The 23,824-nt window shown below is 49.2% G+C and overlaps 1 protein-coding gene across 16 annotated transcripts in view; it reads right to left on the bottom strand.

The window, feature by feature from the left end:
• Shank2 (SH3 and multiple ankyrin repeat domains 2) overlaps positions 1 to 23,824 on the bottom strand; it is a 445,157-nt gene that overhangs the window by 364,040 nt on the left and 57,293 nt on the right. For all 16 annotated transcript variants that reach the window (XR_005490582.2, XM_063274304.1, XM_063274282.1 and 13 more), the window contains 3 exon segments: positions 6,115 to 6,318; positions 3,505 to 3,576; positions 471 to 579 (listed from right to left, as the gene is read on the bottom strand). Coding sequence is in view for 15 of the 16 variants with exons in the window: in XM_063274304.1 (XP_063130374.1) it covers positions 471 to 579; positions 3,505 to 3,576; positions 6,115 to 6,318 (385 nt within the window). In the remaining variant the exon portion in view is untranslated.

Genomic DNA, 23,824 nt, shown 5'->3' with positions numbered 1-23,824 from the left:
GCTAGAGTTATCTGAAAGGAAGGAACCTCAACTGAGAAAATGTCCCCTGAGCTCTCTCTGTAGGGCATTCTCTTATTTAGTGATTGATGGGGGGGCAGCCAATTGTGGGTGGTGACTTCCCTGGGCTGGGCTGGTGGTCCTGGGTTCTATAAGAAAGAGGGCTGAGCAAGCCATAGGAAGCAAGTCAGTAACTGGCCTCTGCATCAGCCTCCAGGTTCCTGCTCTGTTTAAGTTCCTGTCCTGATTTCCTCTGATAAACCATGATATGAAAACCTGAATAAACCCTTTCCTTCCCAAGTTACTTTGGTCATGGTGTTTCATTACAGCAATGGAAACCCTAACTAAGACAAGGGGCCACTCAAAATCCAGTAAAACATAAGAGACAAATGATGCAGAGAAATCTGAACCAAGGAATGGCCGAATGCTTTATTCACCAGAGTACAGAAAAGACCTCCCTAATGAACACCCACCTCCAGTCTCCAGGTCATGGAAATTGGGATCCAGGCCTCTGTCCAGGAGCTTGACCAGTTTCTCCACTGAGCGATGCTGAGTGTGGTCCATAAACTTCTTCAGATTGGTCTGGAGAAGAAACAAACAAAACAGAAACGTCTTTGTGAAAAATGTATTTACAGGGGCAAGGGTGAGGTTCAGTGGGCATGAATGAGGCCCTGGGTTTGAGCCAAGTAGTGGATGTGTAGGTGCATACCTTTAATCTAAGCTCCTGTTGGAGCCAGGAGGATCAGAGGTTCAATGTCATCCTTAGCTACAGAATGATTTCAAAGCTAGTTGGACTACATGAGCTCATGCTGGGGAAAGAAAAGAAGGAAAGGAAGGAAGGAAGGAAGGAAGGAAGGAAGGAAGGAAGGAAGGAAGGAAGGAAGGAAAAGAGAGAGAAAGAAAGGAATGGAGGGAAGGAGGGAGAAAAGAGGGGAGGAAGGAAGATAGATGAGAAAGGAGGAAGGGAGGGAGGATCTTTATAGACTAAGAAAAGATTGCCTCCTCTGCACAGGGCACTGCTGACCTCCCACCCCTCCACTACCACCAAGGTTCACATGAGGCCAAGCACAAGATCAACACACAGCCAACACCATGGGCCTGTACTGGATGAATGTCTCAGAATCCTAGCTATTTGTTATCTTTGTACCAACACCTCAATGTCTGTCCCTCCAGAATTCTCACAACAAACTATACTTCCTACATAATGACACTAGGGGTCTCTTGGTCATTAAGGTGGGGAACCCTGGTGAGTGGAGTTCATAACCATCTAAAGAGAGCTTATTCTACTGACAGCCATAACCTGGGCACCCAGGAATCCAACTTCTAGCTATAATGTCAGAGAGTCGAGGGAATTTCAGTCTGTCTGTGGTTTTTAAGTTATGATAAATGCAGAAGTAGGTTCCGCCATATTGGGAACAAGCGATGCTCTCGTGTGGTGAGAGCAGATCACTGGGGCAGGGTGACAGTTGATAATTTCCGGGACTCACTCAGACCTACTCCATTCCCAGAAGGAAGACTGAGGCTGAGGCTGGGGGTCTCTCATCCGTAAGAGGAAACTGCTGAACCACACCCCACAAGACCCAGATCGAGACAGTGACACCTGCCCTCGGGGACACCTAGTCCAGGATGGTCACAGAGGTCAGCCACAGGACCTGAGCCTCCCAGGCCTGCCTGCCTCTTCTATTAGAGAAGTTACAACATCCAACCTCAGCAGACAGCTCAGCCGCAGGATCAGGAAGAGCCCAGCCTCTTCCTGGATAACTTAGGCACAAAACTTAAAACAATGTTGGCCAGGGAGGCCACAGAGGACCCTGAAGCACCACAGACTGCTGCCGTTTGGGTTGTTCACGAGAACTAGATAATGAGACTAGAGCTGGAGACAGGACACAGCTTATTTCATGATATCGAGAAATCAAAATGGGCCTGAGCTGGACACTTCCTCGTGGGCGGCTAGCTTCAATAACTCTGAAAAGTTATGAAATAGCCCTATCTTCGGGGAGATAGGGCACCAACGGTCTCGTCCAGCTATAAATCCTATAATCCACAATATCAATCCGCTGGCAATAGCATGACAGCGGCAGATTAGTGGGAGTAACCACTCCCTGATTGCCTTTGAGGCCCACTCCACAGCAGGAATCTAAGCCCAGTGCTATAAACTGGGTCAAAAATCCATGGTAGGGAAAGTCACAGGCCCTTGGGGAAACACTAAATTGACATGGTGCCAAGTGGCCTATTAAATATCTGTTCACTCCCTAAACAATGTTACTCTTGGCCTTAATCAGAGAAAACTCTCTTCTCAGTGCTTGCAGAGCCCCCTGGTTGCACAGGTGCTGAGAATAAGCAACTTGTCACTGCTCAGCCTGAAATGAGACACTGATACTGTCCCCTCTAAGGCTTTGAGAACATTGGGGAAGAGAGGGAGGAAAGACAGCAAGAGCTGGAAGACAGGGAGAAGGGCTGCACAGTGCCATCTCCTGGCAAGACACAGACATTGCAGTCTTGTAGTCAGCAGTCATAGATGCCTGCACTGGGTCTGCACAGGAGTGTGTCCATCAGTACTCAGACATGGGTGTATGAGGGGCTCTGGTCTACCCCTCATGGCTGAACTCTTCGCTGATACATTCAAGGAAACTGAGAAGTCATTGGCTTCAGTTGTGAATTCACTGGTGAGCCCATCTGGCTCCAGTAGATAGGCTCAACCCAATGGTCACACAGATGGCCCTGGTGGAACGAGAGTGGCAGGAACTATGGGGGCTGATAGAGATGAGAGGGAGGCAAGAGAGAATTGTAGATCTATCGAAATGCATTTATACAGGATGGATCATACAGTATAAAATTGTCAAAGAACTAATTTTTTTAAAAAATTAACCGAAGATAGAATGAAACCCACGGTAGCAACCCTGCTCCGTCTGAGGAACAAGGAACCTGCAGGTTGTGAAAGCCCCAGGCGCACTCCCCATAGCAGGGGAGCTCAGCCGGCTTGCACCAGGCACCTCAGGGTGTGTAAGGAGAGGCAGTGTCCACCCCCTGTTCCCCAGGCTCCACCCACATGCCTCAGGATCTCTGCCTCCTGCTCCAGGCATGCTCCTGGCTCACAGGGCCTCCCTGGCATGTCTGGTGTGTGACACAGGGACTCATCAGTGGGCACAGACCCCTCCAGCTAGCACAGAACTCTCCTCTCATTGTACCAGAACTTCCTGCCTTTATAAGGTCTGTTCCAATTTGGCAACAACAGCAACCAGAGATGGTGGTCAGCAAGCATCCCTCTACCTCACCACACAGCCAACCCCCCCCCATACCTGCTGCCTTTTAACCTCCCTCGGGCACCAGGGGAACAGCAACCCCCGTTCAACCTCCACCAGCTTCCCTGGTTACATTGCTGAGTCTCTAGCAATGCGAACAGCAAGGCTCATCCCAGGGGCCACTCCCAGGGGAATGAGTCCTCCAGAGACAGCACAGAGGTGACCCGATGGGGTGGAGGAAGCATTACCCCGACACACCCCATACCTTTGTGTGGAGCCTGGCCAGCTGCTTCTCATCCAGGTTGGACTGCTTGTACACACGCTTCTTGTAGCGAAACTGTCATGGAAACAAGGGAAAGGTTGCAGATGACTATAAATGCTACACACGGATGCTCAAAGGAAAAGCATTCTGACCAAGGCCAAGCAACCGTAGTCTTAACCTAGACCCCGGCATCTGTACTGCAGAGCCCCACCGCCGGTAGCCATCAGGACACAGGGAAAGCTCTCAACTGTGAAAGTCGGTCCTCAGTCAGTACAAGGAGTAAGATGGCCTGACACACCAGAGTTCATGACCTCATCCTGCTGGCTCACGGTCTGTGGGAATCCATCTGCCCCGAGCTTGTCTGGAGTGCACTGTGGATGTTACCTTTCTCTTCCCTGTCAGTTGGCTCTGTCAGAGCTGTGTGAGCAATCCTTTTACCCCCTGCCCAGGGCTCAGAGGCTCCTGCTGGTCTCTCAGGACACTGCTGCCTACTTGGCATTGGAAATTACATTGCAGAGTAGAGAAGTGGACTTGGGAGTTGGTGGCAACACTCTGAGGCATGCAGTGTCCCAGTGGTCAGCTTTATCACACATCTCTCTCCTCCCAGACACCCAGACCTTTGCTAAAGAGCTATATGACTGGACTTTGAGAGGAAACATGAGGTCCTTCTATTTGCTGAGTGACTCTGAACTGGTCACCTTCCCACCTCAGCCTCAGTTTCCTTATCTGTTTCACAAGGACAACAGCCCCAAAGGCCACAGAGTGGAATGACCTTCCTGAACTCAGGTTCAGGAACTTTATGCCTCCTTCTTGATCTTCTCTTGAGACTGTCACACTCCTGGGAATAAAGGACAGGAACACAGGGACACATCGCCAGTTCCCCAACTGAAATCTGACCTTGTATTATTTTCTCTTTTTTAGACTTTTTTTTTTAAACTTAGGGAGCTGGAGAGATGGCTCTATGGTAAGGAGCACTAGCTGTTCCTTCAGAAGACCCAGGTTCTGTTCCTAGAACTGCACATGATGGCCTACCACCATCCATAATTCCAGTTGCGGGGGATCTGATGATGTCATCGGGCTTCTGTGGGTGCTTCACATATTTGATGCATACCCAAACACACAGGCGCAAACTTATGTATATAAAATAAAAGTAAGAAAATCTAATGTTTTTAAATGTTATTTTATGCTGGGTGGTGGTGACACATGCCTTTAACCCTAGACTTGGAAGGCAAAGGCAGGTAGATCTCTATAAGTTCGAGGCCAACCTGATCTGCAGGGTGAATTCCAGGACAGCCAAGGCTACACAGAGAAACCCTATCTCAAAAAAAAATATATATATAATTTTGTGTCCACAGGTGTTTTGCCTGAATGTATATCGATGTACCATGTATGTGACTGTTAACTATGGAGGTCAGAAGGCATTAGATCCCCTGGAACTGGAGTTAAAGATGGTTGTAAGCTACCAAGTGAGTGCTGGGAATTGAAACCAGTTCCTCTGCAACAGCAATGAGTGTTCAAAATCACAAAGCAATCTCTATGTGTGTCTGTGTATATGTATGTATATGTGTGTATTTGTGTGCATATATGTGTATATGTATATGCATGTATATATGTGTGCATGTGTATATGTGTATGTATATGTGTGTACATGTATGTGCATATATGTGTGTCTGTGTCTATGTATATATGTATATGTGTATATGTGTGTATATGTATGTGTGTACATGTGTGTGCATATATGTGTGTCTATGTCTATGTATATATGTATATGTGTATATATGTATGTGTGTACATGTGTGTGTGCATTCCTCTGTGTGTGTGTGTGTGTGTGTGTGTGTGTGTGTGTGTGTGTGTGTGTGTATGTGTTTAGAGGCTGGAATCAACTTGGGTCCTATGGAAGAGCAGCAGCTGTTCTTTTTTTAAATTTATTTAATGTCTAAGTGCTCTGCGTATACATCCACTGGCCAGAAGAGGGCATTAGATCTCATTACAGATGGTTGTGAGCCACCCATGTGATTGCTGGGAAACTTGGGACCTCTGGAAGAGCAACCACCGCTCTTAACCCCTGAGCCATCTCTGTAGTGTGTAGTGCCATCACTGTGTTCTGTTCTTCCTCTACCCCACACAACATGACAAGTCCACAGAAGGCAAGGTCCGCCCATGACTCAGATGGGAACTTCCTTGATTTTTAAGTGTCAGAACACGTCAGTCCTGAAGAACTGGACCGCCAGGACTGCCTGAGGAGTGTGTGTCTTCTAAGCTCAGCCTGTAGCTTCTGAATGGAATTGGAAGGTGTCCAAGCCTGCTGCTAGATTACGATGCTTTAGCCCTGCATCCTACCCCAGCCCACATCCAGATGCCCCCATAAACTCAGCTCCCGCTTTGTCATCAGCTAATCAGGCCATTGATCCACACCTCTAAGGCCACCAAGAAGGACCACCGGGTACCTGTCACCCACATGCCTAAAAGGGAAGGTCCAGAGGAGCCAGACCTTAACTGTAGGGTGGCTGAGTTTCTAATGGAAAACCAACCAGAGCCTGGCTAAAATGCTGCCCTCGGTTGCACCCAGGCTGCACAGCACCAGCCCTCGCACGGTCACACAGGGCTCTTTACCTCCAAGGAAGGCACACCCTGGCCCATGGGCTGTGGGTATTCCCGCAGGAGCCGTTCCTCATCCAGGAACTTGCCGTCACGCCCGTTGCTGGCGGGCTGAAAGAGCCCATAGTTGAGTACATCCTTCAGGCCTTGGTTCAGCGTGCACAGTATCCGCTGCTTGGCCACCCACACGGTGGCGTCCGGGTTAAATCGAATGCACTTCTGCAGGAAGAACAGAGGCATGAGTCAGGATGCCAAAGGTCATCGGAGCCACTAACCTGGGCACAGGATCAAAAGATTCCTGTTCCTTCCAGTTCCTGTCCCCTCTGCCCCACTGCTACGTGTTCAGAACACGGGAGCCAAGAGACGTGGCTTGCTGACTTCGAAGTAAAGTTTACCTCTGTCTCTCAAACAGAAAGGCTGGGGAAAGCAAAAGAACTCAGTCAGGGCTGGGAGTCAATGAAGTGCCTGCCCTCTAAGCATGGCAGCTGAGCTTGAGCCCCAGAAGCCTCACAAAGTCCCAGCACTAGGGAGTAGAGACAGGCTAACCCCTGAGACTACCTGACCAGCCAGCCTAGGAACCGAAACCAAGATTATTCTATGCATAAATGTGCACACCAGAGCGCAGGAGTGCACTGTGGTGGGGGATATCCACTGAGAGTCATAGCCAAATACAGCTGTCTCTAAGACATCCCACGGGTTACAGGACCCCCCCCCGACACTCAGGTTCCTCATATGCAACGATGACATGTTTTTAAAATGTCCACACACCCTCCCAGTGCATTTCATATTGGAATATAGCATTGCCATCTACAAAAGTCCATGTTTGAGAACTGTGTGATTGCGTTAGGAAATAAAACCTCTTTTGTTTGAGGTATTTACAGCTGCCCTGGGACACATGGTTGGATATACTGCATGATTTCCTATTTGTAACACCTAATAGATCCAGTGTGCCCCTGTGTAAAAGCCGCACTCCTTCCTGATAAAGATAAAACGAGTCTTGTGCATGATTCTCCATCCATTTACATGGAGCCCCTGGTGCTGCCGCTGACTGTGCGATGGTGCCCCTTGAGGTGTGCATGGCTTGCTCTCTGGCAACTATGATACCTTGCCTCAGGAGCTCACTATGGGAAGCCTGAGGGGTGAGAGTGAGTCTTCACATCACCAACACTGTCTCTGAACTGAAAATCAGAACCGTATGACAGCCGGTGACAAAGCTCTATGATTAAAAGCGCTTGCCGTGAGAGTGTGAGGATTGGAGTTCAAATCCCTAGAACTCATATAAATGCCAGGTGGGTGTGGCATGCATCTGTAATTCCAGCCCCAGAAGGCAGGGACAGTGCATCTGGCAGACAGAGCTGGCTGACGGCACCAGCCAGAAGGGCAAGCTCTGGGTTTGATTGGTAGAGCCTTAACCCCTGCCTCAGGGAACAGGTGAAAGAGCAGTCAGTGAAGGATGGCTCTAGACATCCACTTTGGACATCATGTAGCCAAACATGCATGTGCATATGCACACCACATACACGCATGTGAAAAAATGGAAAAGAAAACAAAACCCAACCTGTACGTACCACTTGAAGGGTGAGGGGTGGCAATTATGAGAAACTATTTGAGCAGGGTTGGGGAGTATCAAACCAGTCACTGCAAGAGGTAATTTCTTAAAAGGTTAAACAGCTCTGCTGGGCCTCCATCACCCACACTCCTAAAGATGCATCCCTGCCTGTGAGAACTGGAAGAGTGACATTCAGCTGTGTTCCCAGGAGCCTTCAGTAGCACTCCTTGGAAGCCAAGGGAAGCAAAGCCAGACCAAGTTCGTGTCTAACTAAGACTTTTCATTTGTCTTGGATTAAAATAGGTTTCCACTGCTCAGCCATAGCAGGAGTGCAGGGATGCGCTTTCCTACTGTGAAGACAGCTTAGGAGAGCTGGGGAATTGCTGAAAGAGGCTAGAATTAGTGCTTCACAGGGGTTTCTGTGTGGGCCTGCCTAAGGGTACCGAAGGCCCTGTTGCCTTCAGGATCCTGTCCCTGAGCACCAGAAGGCTCTCATGGCTGCAGAATGGCTCAGCTCCTGTCAACCCTGAACACTAGTCTAGCGGCTCCAACCCCAGCCAGGGAAGCTGACACCCCACACATGAATGAACGCTCCTGTTGGCCCCTCTCAGGTGTCACTGGCTGAGTTCAGGGTGACCCTCTGACCTTCCTGGGTTACAAGACCTGGTGGGACCAGTTGTTCCTTCCAGAGAGGAGGCACATGGGCCCCCCTCCTCCATCCGCCCAGGGCTAGGTGAGAACTCTCTGTGATCTTGACACAACAAAAGCCTGATAAGAGATACAGCCTCCTGGGGCTGCACATAACCCCACCACTCCCAGTTCAGGAATCACTGCAGGATTTGGGTTACAGTACACAGATGGGACGTCCCAACTCAGGTTCCCTCACACAGAGCATTTCAGCAGCCTCTCTCTCTCTCTCTCTCTCTCTCTCTCTCTCTCTCTCTCTCTCTCTCTCTCTCTCTCTCCCCCCCCCCCCCCCGACAGCTGACAAGAACCTGCCAACTGGCAAGTGCCTAGAGGGGCCCAGGGCTGTATGCTGCCTCCCAGAGGACTTGTTGGCCATTGTAAGCTACACAAAGACTGGCACTCACTGCCACTTGGTGGGCAGAGCAGTGACGCCCATTCTGCACCTCCCCAGTTTGAGAACCAACCCTCAGAAACAAACAGCAGGTTTGGAAAGCACCAGTGGTGCCCCATGGAGCCCCTTCTGGGAAGAGACAGAATTCACAGGTCAGGAATACCTAGGTCTGCCACCCACCTGCTGGGCAGACCTACTAAGCAACCGCCGTGTTGATTCCTCAGTACATTGGGCCTCACGTCACACGTTTGGCAGCCAGAAAGATGCAGGTGACCATAAGCAACATCCACCCCAAGAAGACAGAAACGTATTTAGAAATGTTTTTTCAGGTGTGGTCAATTAAGATGAGGCTGCACTGGAGAAGGGTGGCTCTGACCTAATTCATGGCATTACAGGGATGGTAAACAGGAATGACACAGGTGGCGCATAGGATGGGGGCTGCAGGATTATCGGGATGATGTTCCTATAGAGAAAAAAAAAATCGAAGAGTGGGACAGAGGCTCCTCAGGGCATCCTGGAGAAGCCAGCACTTGGATCTTGGATTTCTGAACTTAGAGGTATGAGGCAGTATACCTGGGGTCAGTCCCAACAGCCCCGTGAAGTAGCAGATATGCAAATCACCTGCCCCTGACCTTTAATCTTGATTGTCACCTTGATTGAATTTGTAATCACACACCTGGGCATGTCAATTAGATAATAGTGAATTATCAATTAGGAATAATGGTGATGGTGGAGGGTGGTAATGGTGATTATAATTGATGATGACCCTTGTGGTGGTCATCAATGAGAATGATCCCCATAGGCTCATGTGTTTGAATGCTATTCAATACCCTGTTGGTAGAACTGTTTGGGAAGGATTTAGAGGTGTGGCCTTGCTGGAGGAAGTATGTCACTGTGGGGGCGGGCTCTGAGAGTTAAAAGACTCACTCCATTTCTAGTTAATTCCTTTTGCTTCTTGCTTGGAATTCAAGATGGGAGCTGTGAGCTCTCAACGTCAACTGCTATGCCTCTACTCTGCCATCATGGATTCGGATCCCTCTGGAATTTTAAGTACAAACAGACCCTTACTTCTGTAAGTTGCTTTGGTTAGTATGCACTGTGGATGGGTGGAGAGATCAACCGTGCTGGGTCTGCCATTCAGTGCAGGACAGGAGCTTCGGAGGCCACAAGAACAAATCTCCCACACCGTGCTCATTGGCCATAGCCTGCCAAGCCAATTTGCAAGGGTAAAGTTCAGGGGGTCTTGATCTTCGTCAAATCCAACCAGAAAAGCCCAGCCTGTGTGTTTCAGTCTTTAACTGTGCATCTGTTTGTTTCCACAGCATCAGAAGTCCAGGATGGAGGAATCTCAGTGTTGGCTCCTCCTGAGACCTGTCCCCTTGGCTTGCAGCTGGCGTCTTCTCCCTGTCCTCACAGGCTACCCTGTGTCTGATCCCCACTTCTTATTAGGGCCCCAGTCATGTGAATCAGAGTCACCCTGTTGGCCTTAATTTATCCTAATCCCCTCTTGAAAGCCCTCCTAGCTCCGAACAGTTACATTGTGAGGTCCTGGAGTCAGGGCTACACCACAAGAACTGAGGAGGTCATGCTTGTCCTATTGCTATATGTTACACGGATGACTGGATGACCAGGAGCAAATATCTACAACTCCCAGTGGGCCACAAGCCCACAGTGAGAGCTGAGGGGCAAGTCAGCATTGACTGCCGGTCCGTGTGGGTCTCAGTGAGGCACGCAGCAGCGCTGGGGCCGCATGTCCACCACTGCAGAAAGGCAGCTGCCGCTCGTTTCCTGCCTACAACAGTCTCAGCAGCACTGTGGACGAAGGCAGCTAGGATTTGCCCATGTCTGCCTGGCGCCTGAGATGAGTGTAAGGGCTGCTCCATGAGACTGCAGCGAAGGTGAGGGAACCTCTAGACAAAGCGAGGAAGAATAGTAAATACTACACTGCATAAATATGTCTCATTAAACTGGGCAGCCCGGACAGGAAGATCAACAACCCCAGGCTGGCATTACATACACACTCTAAGATGCCTGCCTTCTCAACCAGTGTTAGCCCTGACTGAGACTTAAATCACCCACTTATACCTGAGGAGCCAGAAGAAGCCAAAAGAACTCAGGACAAGCACTCAGGGAAGGGGCCATCTCCAGAGCTGAAAGCCCAATCCCTGGCACAGTGCACACCGCAGCACACCTTTGGGCAGTGCACTCCCACTATGCCCCTAACATACTCCTGACAAGGAATCGCATTTCACACTGAGGATCTCTCTGCACTGCGCATCCACGAAGTCATCATGGACTTCTTCATGATGCTATGTATATGTTCATGTGTGTGCAGGCACTGGTGGTACATATGTGTGTCTAGAGGCCAGAGGACAATCTCACGTGTCATTTCTCAGGTACCATTCACCTTGTTTGTTAAGACCAATTCCTCTCACTAGCCTAGAACTCACTGACTGGACGATACTGACTGGGCAGTGAGCTTCAGGGATCTACCTGTCCTTGCCTACTGGGAAACTGGGATTACAACGGTGTCTACAACAGTGTACCACCATACCTGGTCTTTAATGTGGTGATGGGGATTGAACTCAGATTCTTGAGCTTGCAAGGCAAGCATTTTACCAACTGAGCCGTCTCCCTAGCTGGCACAATGCATTTGGGTGATCTGTGGTGAACATGGGCTTGGTGGGAGCTGAGGTAAGTACACTGAGGAGGATTTTTTTTCCTGGATGGCCATCTGAACTCTGCACAGTCTGCACCTCTGAAAAACAGCAACCTAAAATCAACCCATGCTGTGACTGGGTCACAAAGGCCACTGTCCAAACGAATTGGGATCTGTCTTCAGCAAAAGCCCATCAATCATGCGGAGACTTGCGGAAGTCCTCGCCCAAACATGGCTAGGGCAACACCTGAAGCTTAAAGCAAGGGCTTTAAAGAAAATTGATGACCTTGACCTAGAAAGGCAGGCTAACGCCGTGATGCTGAAGTCCAAGGGCCAGGCGCATGCTTCTAAGGATTTAATGAAGGAGATCGTGGCAGTGGATTCCCTTTTCCAATCAGACCATTTCCAGCTGCAGAGGCTTAACTGCAGCCATCTGATGCTGAGGTGAAGCCGCTGCTATTGCCGAGGTGAGACTGAACTGGGAAGCACTGCTCCGACCCGCCAGGGCGCGTGTGTTCCTTGAAGATGAGTTAATTTTCCTCCTTAGCCGCTCTCAGGCAGAGATATCACAAAGTCGTCGGTCAGACCCAGGACACAGTAGTCAGTGTAAAAGCAATAAACTGAAGTGGGGAGATGGCCCTTAGTTGGGCAGTCAGGAGCATTCACGATGTATCCTGCTCCCCCTTGCTGTTCTAAGGTAACAGTCAAGGCCCCTGACTCCAAGGTGGGACACTCCCCACCTTTTACACGGTTCCAGAGCCACACAACTGCGAGGAGCAGCAAGCCCCTCCCACTCACACAGAGTGGGGGGAAAGAAACCAAAGCTAATCAGGAAGAGGCAGGCAGGACAGGCAGCAACAAATCACAGGCAGGAAACTGTGGAAAGGGTGGGGTGGGGGCAGGGCAGGGCAGGGAGGCAGGAAGGGAGTTCATCCACCAGAGATGAGGTGGGAATAACCAAGCTGGGAAACCGAGTCAGAGACAAGATGAGAGGATCCTGAAAATCCAATTATTAGAGGTACGGGGAGCTCATTAAAGAGAAGCTGTTTCCTTCTGGTGCTGAATATGGGATCTACCTCCAGGTAGAGACATGCTGCTGTTCTCAACGTTAATCCAGTAGAACCAGCCAGCCAGTCAAAGCTCATCTGCCATGACAAAGAGATGGGAGGAATAACTGTCCTTAGAATGAGATGATATAATGTTCTCTCCCAGAATCCCTGTTCTCTGTGCTGTTCCTAGGTTCTCTTAGGTCTGCTCACCTGAGCCCTGATTTGGAAAAATATGTTTCCCTTTTCTTTCCCCTGTCTCTTTCTTTTGGACTATGGTCAGAGCCTCAGTGAGCTGTCTGCAGAATCCTGGACCTTTTTACTCCTTCTCTGAAGCCCTCCCCACCATTACACACCTTCTTTTCTTACACTGCCTGCTTACAAACAGCACAACCCATCTTCGCCTTCCTTTTCTCTGTCATCTTCCTGGCAAGGGCCCAGATTTATAGCTTGCCTGCCCTAGGGTTTTTCTTACAGATAACAAAAAGGATCTACCTCCAGCTTTTTTCTGAGTCTGTTCTTAAATTCTTTGATTAACACAACTAAGAACCCTATGGGGACCCCCAACTTCCCCAGTCAAATCTGGCAACTCAAAATTTCTGATAATACCCTAAGGCCTCAGGAAGTCCACATATCCAGGAATGGGCTCAAATTGGATTATAGAAGGATTTCTGACTGTTAGATAAAAGATAGCATTCCTCAGAAATCTGTGCAATGTATTTTCTGTCCCTAAAAGCAGTCATTTCCCTTGGAGAAGGGACAGGGCTCTCCATTGATATGCATCTGAGGTAGCGTTATCAAAGCCCATGCTGGCTGCCAAGCTCCTCAGTCCCTATTCACAAGTCCTTGTTATACATTTCAGAGCCTCCACTCCAGTCCTTTTCACCTCCTCTCCTCTCCCCTCCCCTCCCCCTTACCCTCTCCTCCTCTTCTCCTTTCCCTCCGCCTCCCTCCTCCTCCCCCTCGCCTCCCCTCCCCTCTTCTCTTCAATCCCCTCCAGCTCACACACTTCTCTCCCCTAGCTACTCATCCTCCTCATAACCCAGCTACTTCTGCTGGCCTCTCGCCTGCTATCCTCTTGCTTCCTTGATATCACTACTTCCCTATTACTCAATATTCTCTTGCATTCTTGCTAGTCTCTATCTCGTGCTATCTTCTCTCTTGCTTCCCTGGCCCTAGCCAGTCCAGTTTGCTGTCTTTGCTCTCTGCTCTGGATTCATGCAGAGCCTCTGGATATTTTCCCTGTCTCATTCATACTAAAACCTTCCCTCTAATGGAGTAGCCATTTCAGCGGTTTCTTGACCGTACCCTCACATACAAATATATTGACAACAAGGATATTTAGGAGACAATCCTGCCCTCAGATTTAATATGAAGGAGGGGTAACCTTTCTGGTGTTTTACCATGGAAAACCAGCAGAAAGGTGCTACATGCTCTTTGCTGGCTAGCATGACATCTGGGCCTCAGCATTCCACCCCAATGTGGAACTTACTGAGTTTCTGTGTAGAATTTTGGTAATTCCAAGCCATTCCCAGAAGTTATTTTCTCAAATGGAATTAAATGGGAATTAACCATGAGGTTTAAGCAGAAAAGCAAACCATGCTGGCTGATTATGTCTGGGCTCAGAGATCCCTTCGAGCTAAGGTCACCCGACCTTGCATATAAACTCCATCTTGATATCTAGCAGAGGAAGGGGCAGCACAGGATGCTAGCACACAGAGAAGAGGTGTGGCTCAGTTAATTTTAGTTAGTGTGTTCGATATAAATATCAAGCCCTTCTCCACCTGTCGCAATCAAGTCACGAGAGAAGAATAATGACCAGTAGGATGAAGGTTGCCTTGCCTTGGTTCCCTGCATGGCAGGGCCCTGGGACCTCTGTCTGATCTCTTTCAAACAACTTACGATGCACCAAATTCCTGACAAAAGCTTTGAAGTGGAACTTCTCCGCTGAAGCACAAGGAAACAGATCATCATGGTAGAATTGCAGAAAAGACGGGGATGGGAGCTTCCTTCAGTTTCCATGATGAGTTAATGAAACCACAAAGAAAACCAGACTCTGCCTTCAGTCTCTCTCAGCAGCAATCCAGCTCTCCACTACAAAGCACACTGGGTGCTCACTCAGAGTAGACACACAATCCTAAGCACAGGTTTCTATATTGCAAAACCATAGATGGACAGACAGATGATTGAATGTTTGCATGAAGGAGGGGATGAGGGAGTGGGTAGAAGAATGGATGGTCAGGAAGATAAGGCTGGCTGATTGGGTTGGTGGATGGATATGTGTGTAGGTAACGGATCGTAAGGGGAAGAACATGGTGACATAGTCCTGTGATCTCAGCACTTTGGGGACTGAGGCAGAAGGACCGTGAGTTTATGGCTAACCTGGGATGTATATCAAAACTGCTGTGTGTGTGAGAGAGAGGTGGGGGGGGAGTGAGGGGGAGAGGGAGGGGGAAAGGGAGACTCTGAATTCATGACAGTGTTTGCTTTGTCCCTGAGGGGGAAGGGACTAAAAGTGAGGACAACAAAGGCTGACTGAACCAGTGAGGCTTAATCTTATCACTAAAAAGTTGAAGATTTTCTGTGGTCATAGATCTGTGTAATAGACACCCTGGAGCCCATATGATATTTATTATTCTTGACGTTTTCTCTAAATGAGGAGTAAAATGCTTCCGAGGCCCTCAGGTGTACTCAGCCTCCTGGGGCCTGGCTAGATGGATGGGTATCAGTTATGACTGGTTCCTTGAACTCCAAGCCTCTGAATGAGGACCATTATCAATGTCCTCTACTATCCAGTTGCATTTGTGGCTTTCTTCATTGATGAGATAAAAGCAGCTCGAGGAAGGGAGAGTTTTTCTGGCTGGCAGAGTGAAGGCACAGTCCCCCGTGGCGGGAAGGCATGGCAGCACGACTTGCATCCGCAGTCAGGAAGCAGAGACAGAGGGAAGTGAAAGAGAGCTCACTCTCTTCCTGTTATTCAGTCTCCAGGCTATGGAACAGGGCTGCCTGCATACAGAGGGGTTTTCCCACCTCAGTTAAGCCTCTCTGGAAATGCCCTCACAGACACCAGGAGGTGAGTCTCCCAAGTGATTCCAAAGCCAGTCAGGTTGGCTACGGAGATGAAGCACCTTGTCAGTCCTGTTGGGTGACTTTTCTTTCAGAGCAGAAAATGTGCCTAATCAAACCCACATGCCAGTGATCTCTGGTCAGGCCTTTAGTCCTGAATAAACCTCCTTTGGGTGAGCGCTGCGAAAGTAGAAAAGAGAGTGCATTCCGGACCAGTGAGTAGGGCTGAGTCACCAAGCCTGATGACTGGAGTTCAATCCCTGTAACCTGCACAGTAGGAGAAAACTAACTTCCACAAGTTCTTCTCTGACCTCCCGCATATGCCATGGCCCAAATACACACATACAAATAAAAACTTATTTTAAACTACACAAGGGAAGTCCATTCTGAGAGAGATGGGCAAAGGGAAGTATAGCCCTTGGTTCAGAAGAACCTTTCTGCACTTCTGAGTTGAACAGGGAGACTACATTTGTAATGTTTAAGAAGTCAGTCAGTATGGCGGCTTTCTCCTCCAATCCCAGCACTGACAAGGCTGAGGCAGGGGAATTGCTGGAACCTCCAATCTGATCTACATAGAAAGAGCTTATCTGAAAAAAAAATTAAAAACAAGAAACAAACCAGGGCCCCAGTGGAGTTTTGAGTGTTGGTGTATGTACAGATGTGAGGTGACAGATATGTCCCCAATAGGAGAGAGAGGACTCTAAAGGGCAGGTGTCCACCCCTCAGCCCATAGATCCCTGTGACTCCACTTACCATGCACGTGCAGTGCAGGAAGAGCCAGCAATACATGAGGGGACAGCTGGAGCATGGATTCCTCCAGGGATAAGAAAACTCTGTGACTGAGGGGGCCATGCCTCCCACCTGTGAATACCCTAAGGTTCACGGAAGCACATACTGTCCATGAGTGAACGGTGCACTTCTGTGAATTGTGACAGGTTGTTTTTGTTTTGTTTTCTGTTTCTTTTTTTTTTTTTTTAAGAAAAAAAATGGAGGCGGAGGAAATGAGCAGCTAAAGCTCTTGCTAATGCTAGCCTGAATCCCCAGAACCTTATAATTCACCCTCAGAAGGAAGATCCCCAGAGCAAGCTGCTAGCAGACCTAGACATATCATAGGTGAGATCTGGATTTGATTGAGAGACCCTGCCTCAAAGAACAAGGTGCGAGAGATTCAATCACGGATGAGTCTCTACATTAACCTCTGGCCACCACACACACACAAACACACCAATTCACACAGACACATGCAAGTATGCATATACATACATATATATCACACATCTCACACACACACACACAAGCACACACAAACACACACACACACAAATGAGAGAAAAAGAAAGAAAATAGGGTGGTGGTCCTATTCTCAGAAACATCCATGACATGTGGGCTCTCTACTTCAAACTGATTGGCAGGTCACTGTTAAGGGCTCTGTAAACTCCTCCCCTCCACCCAGCACTCTCTGTAGTCTGGAGCTCTGGTCTTATCCTTCCTGTCCTTGACCCTGTCACCTAGAACCTCTGCAGTCCCTCCTTCCCCTGCCAGCCCTGTACCCAGCTCCCCTCCCTGCCGTTTCTCCTTCTCCCCAGGATCTCCCATCGGCCTCTTCTTCCAGCCTTCCTCCTGCCACAGCAGCCAAAGCCATGAGCACAAATTCAGTGAAATCACATGCTCTGAACAGAACTCACTTGGCCACCAACACCACCATGTCCTGGCCGTGTCTCCCTCAGCTATACAGTCTGCATCATGGCACATGGCCACCTCTGTGGCTTCAATACACAAGTCATAGCTGGTTGGGCCTAGCAAGTTCTGGATACCCACATCTTCCCAAGAAAACATATCACCCAGGGTTCAGCTCAAATGTCCCTCCTTGACTCACAGAGAAAGTTTAAGTGAGCCCACTCCCTCCAGCCAGGCTGTCTTAGATGTGGCTGCATTAGCAAAACACACAGGTAAAGAAGGGAGACACAGATCTACATAGGAAAGTCCAGAACAAGAAAAACAAGCATAAAAGGTAGACACACTTGTCAGACTGGCAGCAGGCACTAGGAATCTTTCTGGGGTGCTGGAGTGTGCCAAACCTGGATGAAGCCAATGGGCACACAGGTTGCTAAATTCACTAGAAACTGTTGACCTGAATCCTTTAAACAGACTCTGGGATCTATAAAAAACTATAAATCAATAAAGCTCTTTTGACTCTTTGGGGAGGGGGGCAATCCTTTTTAAAGGTAAAGTTGGCTGAAGAAAATGCTCAGAGCTGGGCTAAGTGTGTGGGTAGGAGGAGGAGGAAGGGAAGAGCTATGTCCCAGGCTGCACCCAGACTCAGCCAGAGGCCCCCGGGCTTGCCACAGAGTGCCCAGGAGGAGTGAGCTCACACTTGATAGAAGTCGTTATGTTGGGGATGTGGTGATGGTGGGCTGGGGGTTACAGGCAGAGAATGCAGTAGGGATACCTGCCAGATGGGTGGTGTAAGAAGTCAGCTGTGCCTGAGCTGGGGAGGGAAGATACTGACTTGCACAGGGGAGAGCCAAGGTTTCAGAGAAAGGAATTCTGCACACAGAGCCTCTGACAGAAATCAGAGACAGGGAATGGTGAACAGAGAGCTACAAGGTGCGAGCTATGCTGTAAGCTTAGATCCACGATAGACGGTAGGACTAGGAGCTTTGGCTAAGGAGCAAGGCACTGCAGACCTAGCCCCTCTGGTGGAGGCCTGGTAAGACCTGACTTGGCTAAGACACTTACTTAATCATTAATCCAAAATTTAGCGACTAGTGCTACGATGCTGTTGGGAACAAGATGGCAGGTGAACCATATGGCGTCAGCATCCCCTAGGCAGCACATATTAAAGAATCCAGAACAAACCTTCCTGACATGGAATGAAGGTGCCACCGTGCCTAACACCTTTCAGCAGCCATACCTGTTTTCCAAAAACACAGACACCATGAGCCGTGGATGAAGTATCACATTCTCTCCTCTCATGGGGGTCAAGAACAATGTTCACACAGCTGGTCAAGGCGTTCAGTTGTGTGCCAGCCTTCCTGCACTCTCTCTCACCATGGATGGTCGCTATGGTCGCAGCTACCGGACAGGGACACGGGTTCAAGTGTCTTCATAGCAAGCTCTGTTCCCCTGGTACTCAAAAGCACAGGAGATTTCATACATGTAAGGCCAGCTGGACAGTCACCTGCCTGTGACCAAAAGCACAAGAGGGAGATGACCGCACTGTGCCTGGAGCTGCAGTTCAACCTCAATGACAAGTATAACGGTCAAGGATGTTTCTGAGTCAGGCAAATTAAGGTAGATCATTCAGAAGCGGGTGATAGATGGTCGCTGATGGGGCTGGGAGGAGGCAGGGATGCTGAGATGGAGAGGAAAGGACTTCTAGGAGTGCCAAATCTGGAGCAGTGGCTTCGGGGAGGTACATGAGCGAGCGAGGGAGGGAGAGAGAAGGAGTCAAACACAGAGAAAGGAAGGATGAACTGCAATAAATTGTCTTTAAGGGGGTCAGGGTGGTAGAGGAAAAGCTTTTTGCTAAATGAAATAACCCATAGGAAGATACATCTATGTCATAAATGGAAGTACTAATTAAGGAAAAAGGGGCCAGCCTCGTTTCCCTGCAGCGGCTGCCAGGAGATGAGCCAGGGTGGTGGAGTGGAAGAGAGTAGCTTAGACTGATAGCTTTGGCTGAGCTCTTGGTGCCAAGCCTGCCTGGAGGTTGAGGGGCTGCTGCTGGGAACCCTCAAGAGCCCCTCCCCCACTCCACACTGCTCTTCTGCCACCTCCCAGGGATAAATGTGGGTTCAATCATTGCTGCCCTGCAGCTCGGCCACAGCCAGCACTGTACCCAGTCCCTCATTCACCGATCTCCAAAAATATAACAGAAGAGCCCACTTCCCACTTGGCTTGGTACTGATTTGGGCACATGCCACTTTTTAAAAGGCCACGTTGAATGGCCAGTACCAGTTGTATACCGCATTCTGAAGGATGCAGAAATATGTTTCAATAGGTTCCTGGCACCCTTTGTCAACTCCTCCCTGTCCTTTAAACCCACCACCCAGTCCCTGCTCAGTCAGGGCTCCAAGGGTGCCCTGTCCGTACTGTCCAAGGCTTTCCTGGCCCAGGCTCACTTTAGTTGTGAGCTCAGAAATAGCAGGCAGCAGAAGACAGCAGGGTTGTGCCTCATGGGACAGTGAAGGACAGCCCCACAGCTTCTGCGGGCTCCACCACCCAGTGTGTAGGCACTGGAGGCCCCTGGGGCAAGCTGGCTGGCAGCTCCACTCAGCTCCTCCGGGCAGAATTCCAGGAACTGTGTCATGTCCCCAGCTAGACAGAGGATTTAGCCCGCAAGGGACGGCACGCAGGAACAATGTCCGCTCTGTTGCTGACAACCCATACCCGTGGGATTGCCTGTCTCTGCCTCCAGAGGCTTTGTTTGTCTTGAACAAAATGAAGTGAAATGGTCTTTAGAAAGTTCCAGAACAGATTAGGCTCCTGAGGGGGCCCTTCCGGTTACAAAGTGCTATTGCCCTTCGGGTCTTCAGTACTAGGTGACCAGGGCAGCCTTTCCCAGCATGCCCAGTAACTAGTGCAAACAAGCAGTTGCAAGACCTGTGGGAGAAATGGGCCTGTACCTCAGCGAAGGTGACCAGCCAGGAACTGGCCAACGCAGGCAGGGAACATGGAGCTTGGCCTTGCCAGATGTCGGGGCTGTGGCTACTCAAGTGACGCCACACTAGGCTTATACTCACAGAGTCCTGTGAACCCTCCTTAGTCACCTAACTCATCCTGGCTGCTGAGGGACACTGTGGCAGCCGGGATAATTCAATGGACCTCCCAGGGCAGGAGCACACACAAAGCGATAACAGCAAGGCCAGACAGTGGTCCCAGGAGTGTTTGCCGCACAAGCTGCTCACCAGCTACCTTCCTACATTGAATACCCAGCTGCATATGTAAACTAGGCCTGGGTCCCTGGCAGTCAGTGGGCACATCACAGGCCTTTTGTTCAGCAGGTTTTCAGACCTTAGACCATCTGCTCTGTCTCGCACCAGCTCCCTTCGGATCCTCCATGTTCCTTCAAACAAACTGGGATGTTTGCTGCTACACTACTCACAGCAGCTCACATAGATGTCAGAGGCATGAATAAAGAAAATACAGTGTATGCATGCAACGGAATCTTAAACAGCCGTAAGGAATGAAGTCGTGACATTTGCAGGAAAATGAATGAACCTGGAGACTGTTTCATTAAGCAAAAACAAGCCAGACTCAAAAAGATAAATATTTCATGTCTGCTCTCATGTGAACAACCTGGATTTAAATGTGTGGTGAGGGGGGAAGAAGTAGGAAGGGAACTGTGAGTGGGGAGAAGACAGGCTATGTGGAAGGAGGAAGCAGACCAACAAAGATACAGACAGACAGGGAAGTATAGTGAGGGGAGGTAGAGGGGGAGGGGAAATGGGGAGGGGGAAGAGAAGGGAGAGAGAGGGGAGAGGGAGAGAAGGACAGTGAGGATTGGTGAAGGAGGGAGAGGGCAGGGAAGGACAGTGGGGAAAGGTAGAGGGGGAGGGAAGGGGGCATGGAAAGACAATGGGGAAAGGTAGAGGGGGTAGGGGACATAGATGGGGCATCAAACGACAAGTGGTAAGAGATAGAGGGGGCAGGGAAGGACGGTGGGAAAGAAGATGAATGAAAACAAATTTAATTGCATGTGTGTACAAAACTGTCACAAGAAAACCTACTTCATGTGCAATCAAAGAGCCTTACTAAAAACTTGAGCGCATCCTGAACCTCCCTGGTGACCAGGCTGTATGGTTTTGTCTCCTCCCAGCTGTGCACCACCAAGGTTCTCTTTGGACATCTAAGATTCTGGTCCTCTCCATAGATGTGTTAACCTTCAACAAAGATGCTCAGACATGCTATCCAGCTCAAGGTTGTTATAAGGACTCCCTCCACAGAACACACTCAAGACCTTAATATGGTGTCTGGCCTGAGGTCAACATTCCGGAAGCCATCCAACTCCTTCTGATATAATTATGGCACCCTGGGATTCCTCCTTCATGGGACATATCTGCAGGGATGAGTCCTACCAGGATCCGCTCAAGGCAAGGCTACATCCTGCCTGGGTACAACGGGCCCCACCCATCCTGGGAAGAGACCCCAGCAGCGAAGAGGTATACTATGGTTTGTACCTGCTCTCAGCAGCCTAATCCTCACCATCCCCTCCGCCCTCCCGGCTTTGATGTTTAGATTCTAGGTCTGCCACTCTAGAGTGCTCTTACAGTCCCTAGCATACACACCTATATCAACAGGCAGTTCTGGGAAATAAAGACGAACCAGCTAAAACACTGTAACGGAAGGAGGACTCAGAAGGATGGTGGGAGTGGAAGGGGAAGCCCTGGGTCCTGCTAAGACTGAACCCCCAGTGAACTAGACTATGGGGGGAGGGCGGCAATGGGGGGAGGGTTGGGAGGGGAACACCCATAAGGAAGTGGAGGGGGGAGGGGGATGTTTGCCTGGAAACCGGGAAAGGGAATAACACTCGAAATGTATATAAGAAATACTCAAGTTAATTAAAAAAAAAAAAAAAAAAAAGAAGGATGGTGGGTCAAGGGCTCTCTACGTTGGAGGCCAACACTGAGGGAGACAGTCTCTGGGAATCAGCTAAGTCAGACTAAATGTTCTAAAATACAGAAACCAGTCTAGAAGATACCTGAGGAGGACTCAGGCACTACATACAGTCAGAACCAATGACCTGTGAGATTCAGAGGTAGGCATGCCTCTTACTGAGGCTCTCTTCCCCTCCTTGGGTGGGAGATTAGGTTATGGAGCCAGCCGTGAGGAGACCCTTTTAGGCTGGGCTCTTCACTGAGTGATGGGGGTGGGGGAGTCCATCAGTGATGAAGAAACTTAGTCTGGTTCAGGGGGCTTCCCAAGGAAAAGCATTTTAAATAATATTTGGAGGGGGAAAAAAGATACCTGCCCAGCCCTCTAGAAAGACTGACACACCAACAGACAGACAGACTGACAAGCAGACTGATGATACATCTAATTTCTCAAGAGAGGTAAAAGGGTTCACATTTGTGCTCTAGCCCCATGAAGGACAGAGCTGCTGTCACAGAGCTGGAGTGGGCTAGGCAGGGAAGATGACTTAGGCAACCATGAAGGCAGAGAAAAGAATGGTGGGGAGAGAGCTTCTCTGTTCTATGTGAAAACTCGCCCCACAGAGGAAGGACTGTCTTAAAAAACATTATACTCAGGAGGGAAATAACCAGACACCAAAACACATCCCAAGCAACAGCTCCAGAGAATACTTGTCAGAAGCAGAGAGTGCGAAGCTATGAAAACAGACTATACTCCAGATCAGAGAATCCTGGGGACACAGGGCTCCAGCAAATGCTTGATAGGAAGACCCAGAAAAACTCAATAGAGAGGGACTGAGATCAGACATAGAACAGACACCCTTGAGTGACACTAGCTGACTCTCCTGACAGAGCCAGGAGCCAGGAGAGCAACACGGGAAATGCCACAGAACACCAGGAAACTAGCTAGCAAGGAACAACAGGCAAATCTCAGGCCATGCTTCCAGGAAGGACCAACAATAACCCCTTTTAGGGCTAGAGAGATTGTACTGTTCTTGTAAAAACCCTGAATTCAGTTCCCAGCTCCCAAGTCAGACAGCTTACAACTGCATGCAAGTCCGGCTCCAAGGTTGCCCTCTTCTGACTGCACAGACACCTTTCTGAGCATGCACTGGCTTGGCGCTCTCTCTCTCTCTCTCTCTCTCTCTCTCTCTCTCTCTCTCTCTCTCTCTCTCTCTCTCAGACACACACACGCACACACACACACACACACTTCATAATAAAAATAAATACATAAAAAGTAAACACTTTCTAGGAGCTATGGACCAACACATCCCTGGCTTCTGCTCACAGCACCACATAAACCATGCAGGATTGTGGTAGTGCACATCTTTAATCCCAGCATTTGGGAGGCAGAAGCAGGTAGATCTGAGTTCAAGGCCGGCCTGGTTTACAGATCAAGTTTCAGGTCAGCCAGGGCGACACAGAAAAATCTTGTCTCAACAAACAAACAAACAAAAACAAAAAAGTATGTTGGAGAAATAGCTCAGCAGTTAAGAGCACTGACTGCTCTTCCAGAGGTCCTGAGTTTAATTCCCAGCAACCACATGGCAAATCACAACCATCTCTGATGGGATCTGATGCCCACTGCTTGTTTGTCTGAAGAGAGTGACAGTGCACTCACATAAAATAAATAAATAAATCTTAAAAAAAAAACAAAACAAAACAAACAAAAAGGCCAGGTATGGTAGTGAA

The sequence above is a fragment of the Rattus norvegicus genome, chromosome 1 (assembly GCF_036323735.1).
Source record: "Rattus norvegicus strain BN/NHsdMcwi chromosome 1, GRCr8, whole genome shotgun sequence".
NCBI classification, from domain to species: domain Eukaryota; kingdom Metazoa; phylum Chordata; class Mammalia; order Rodentia; family Muridae; genus Rattus; species Rattus norvegicus.
The sequence above is the reverse complement of the archived record's forward strand: the minus strand, read 5'-3'. Positions and strand labels throughout refer to the sequence as shown.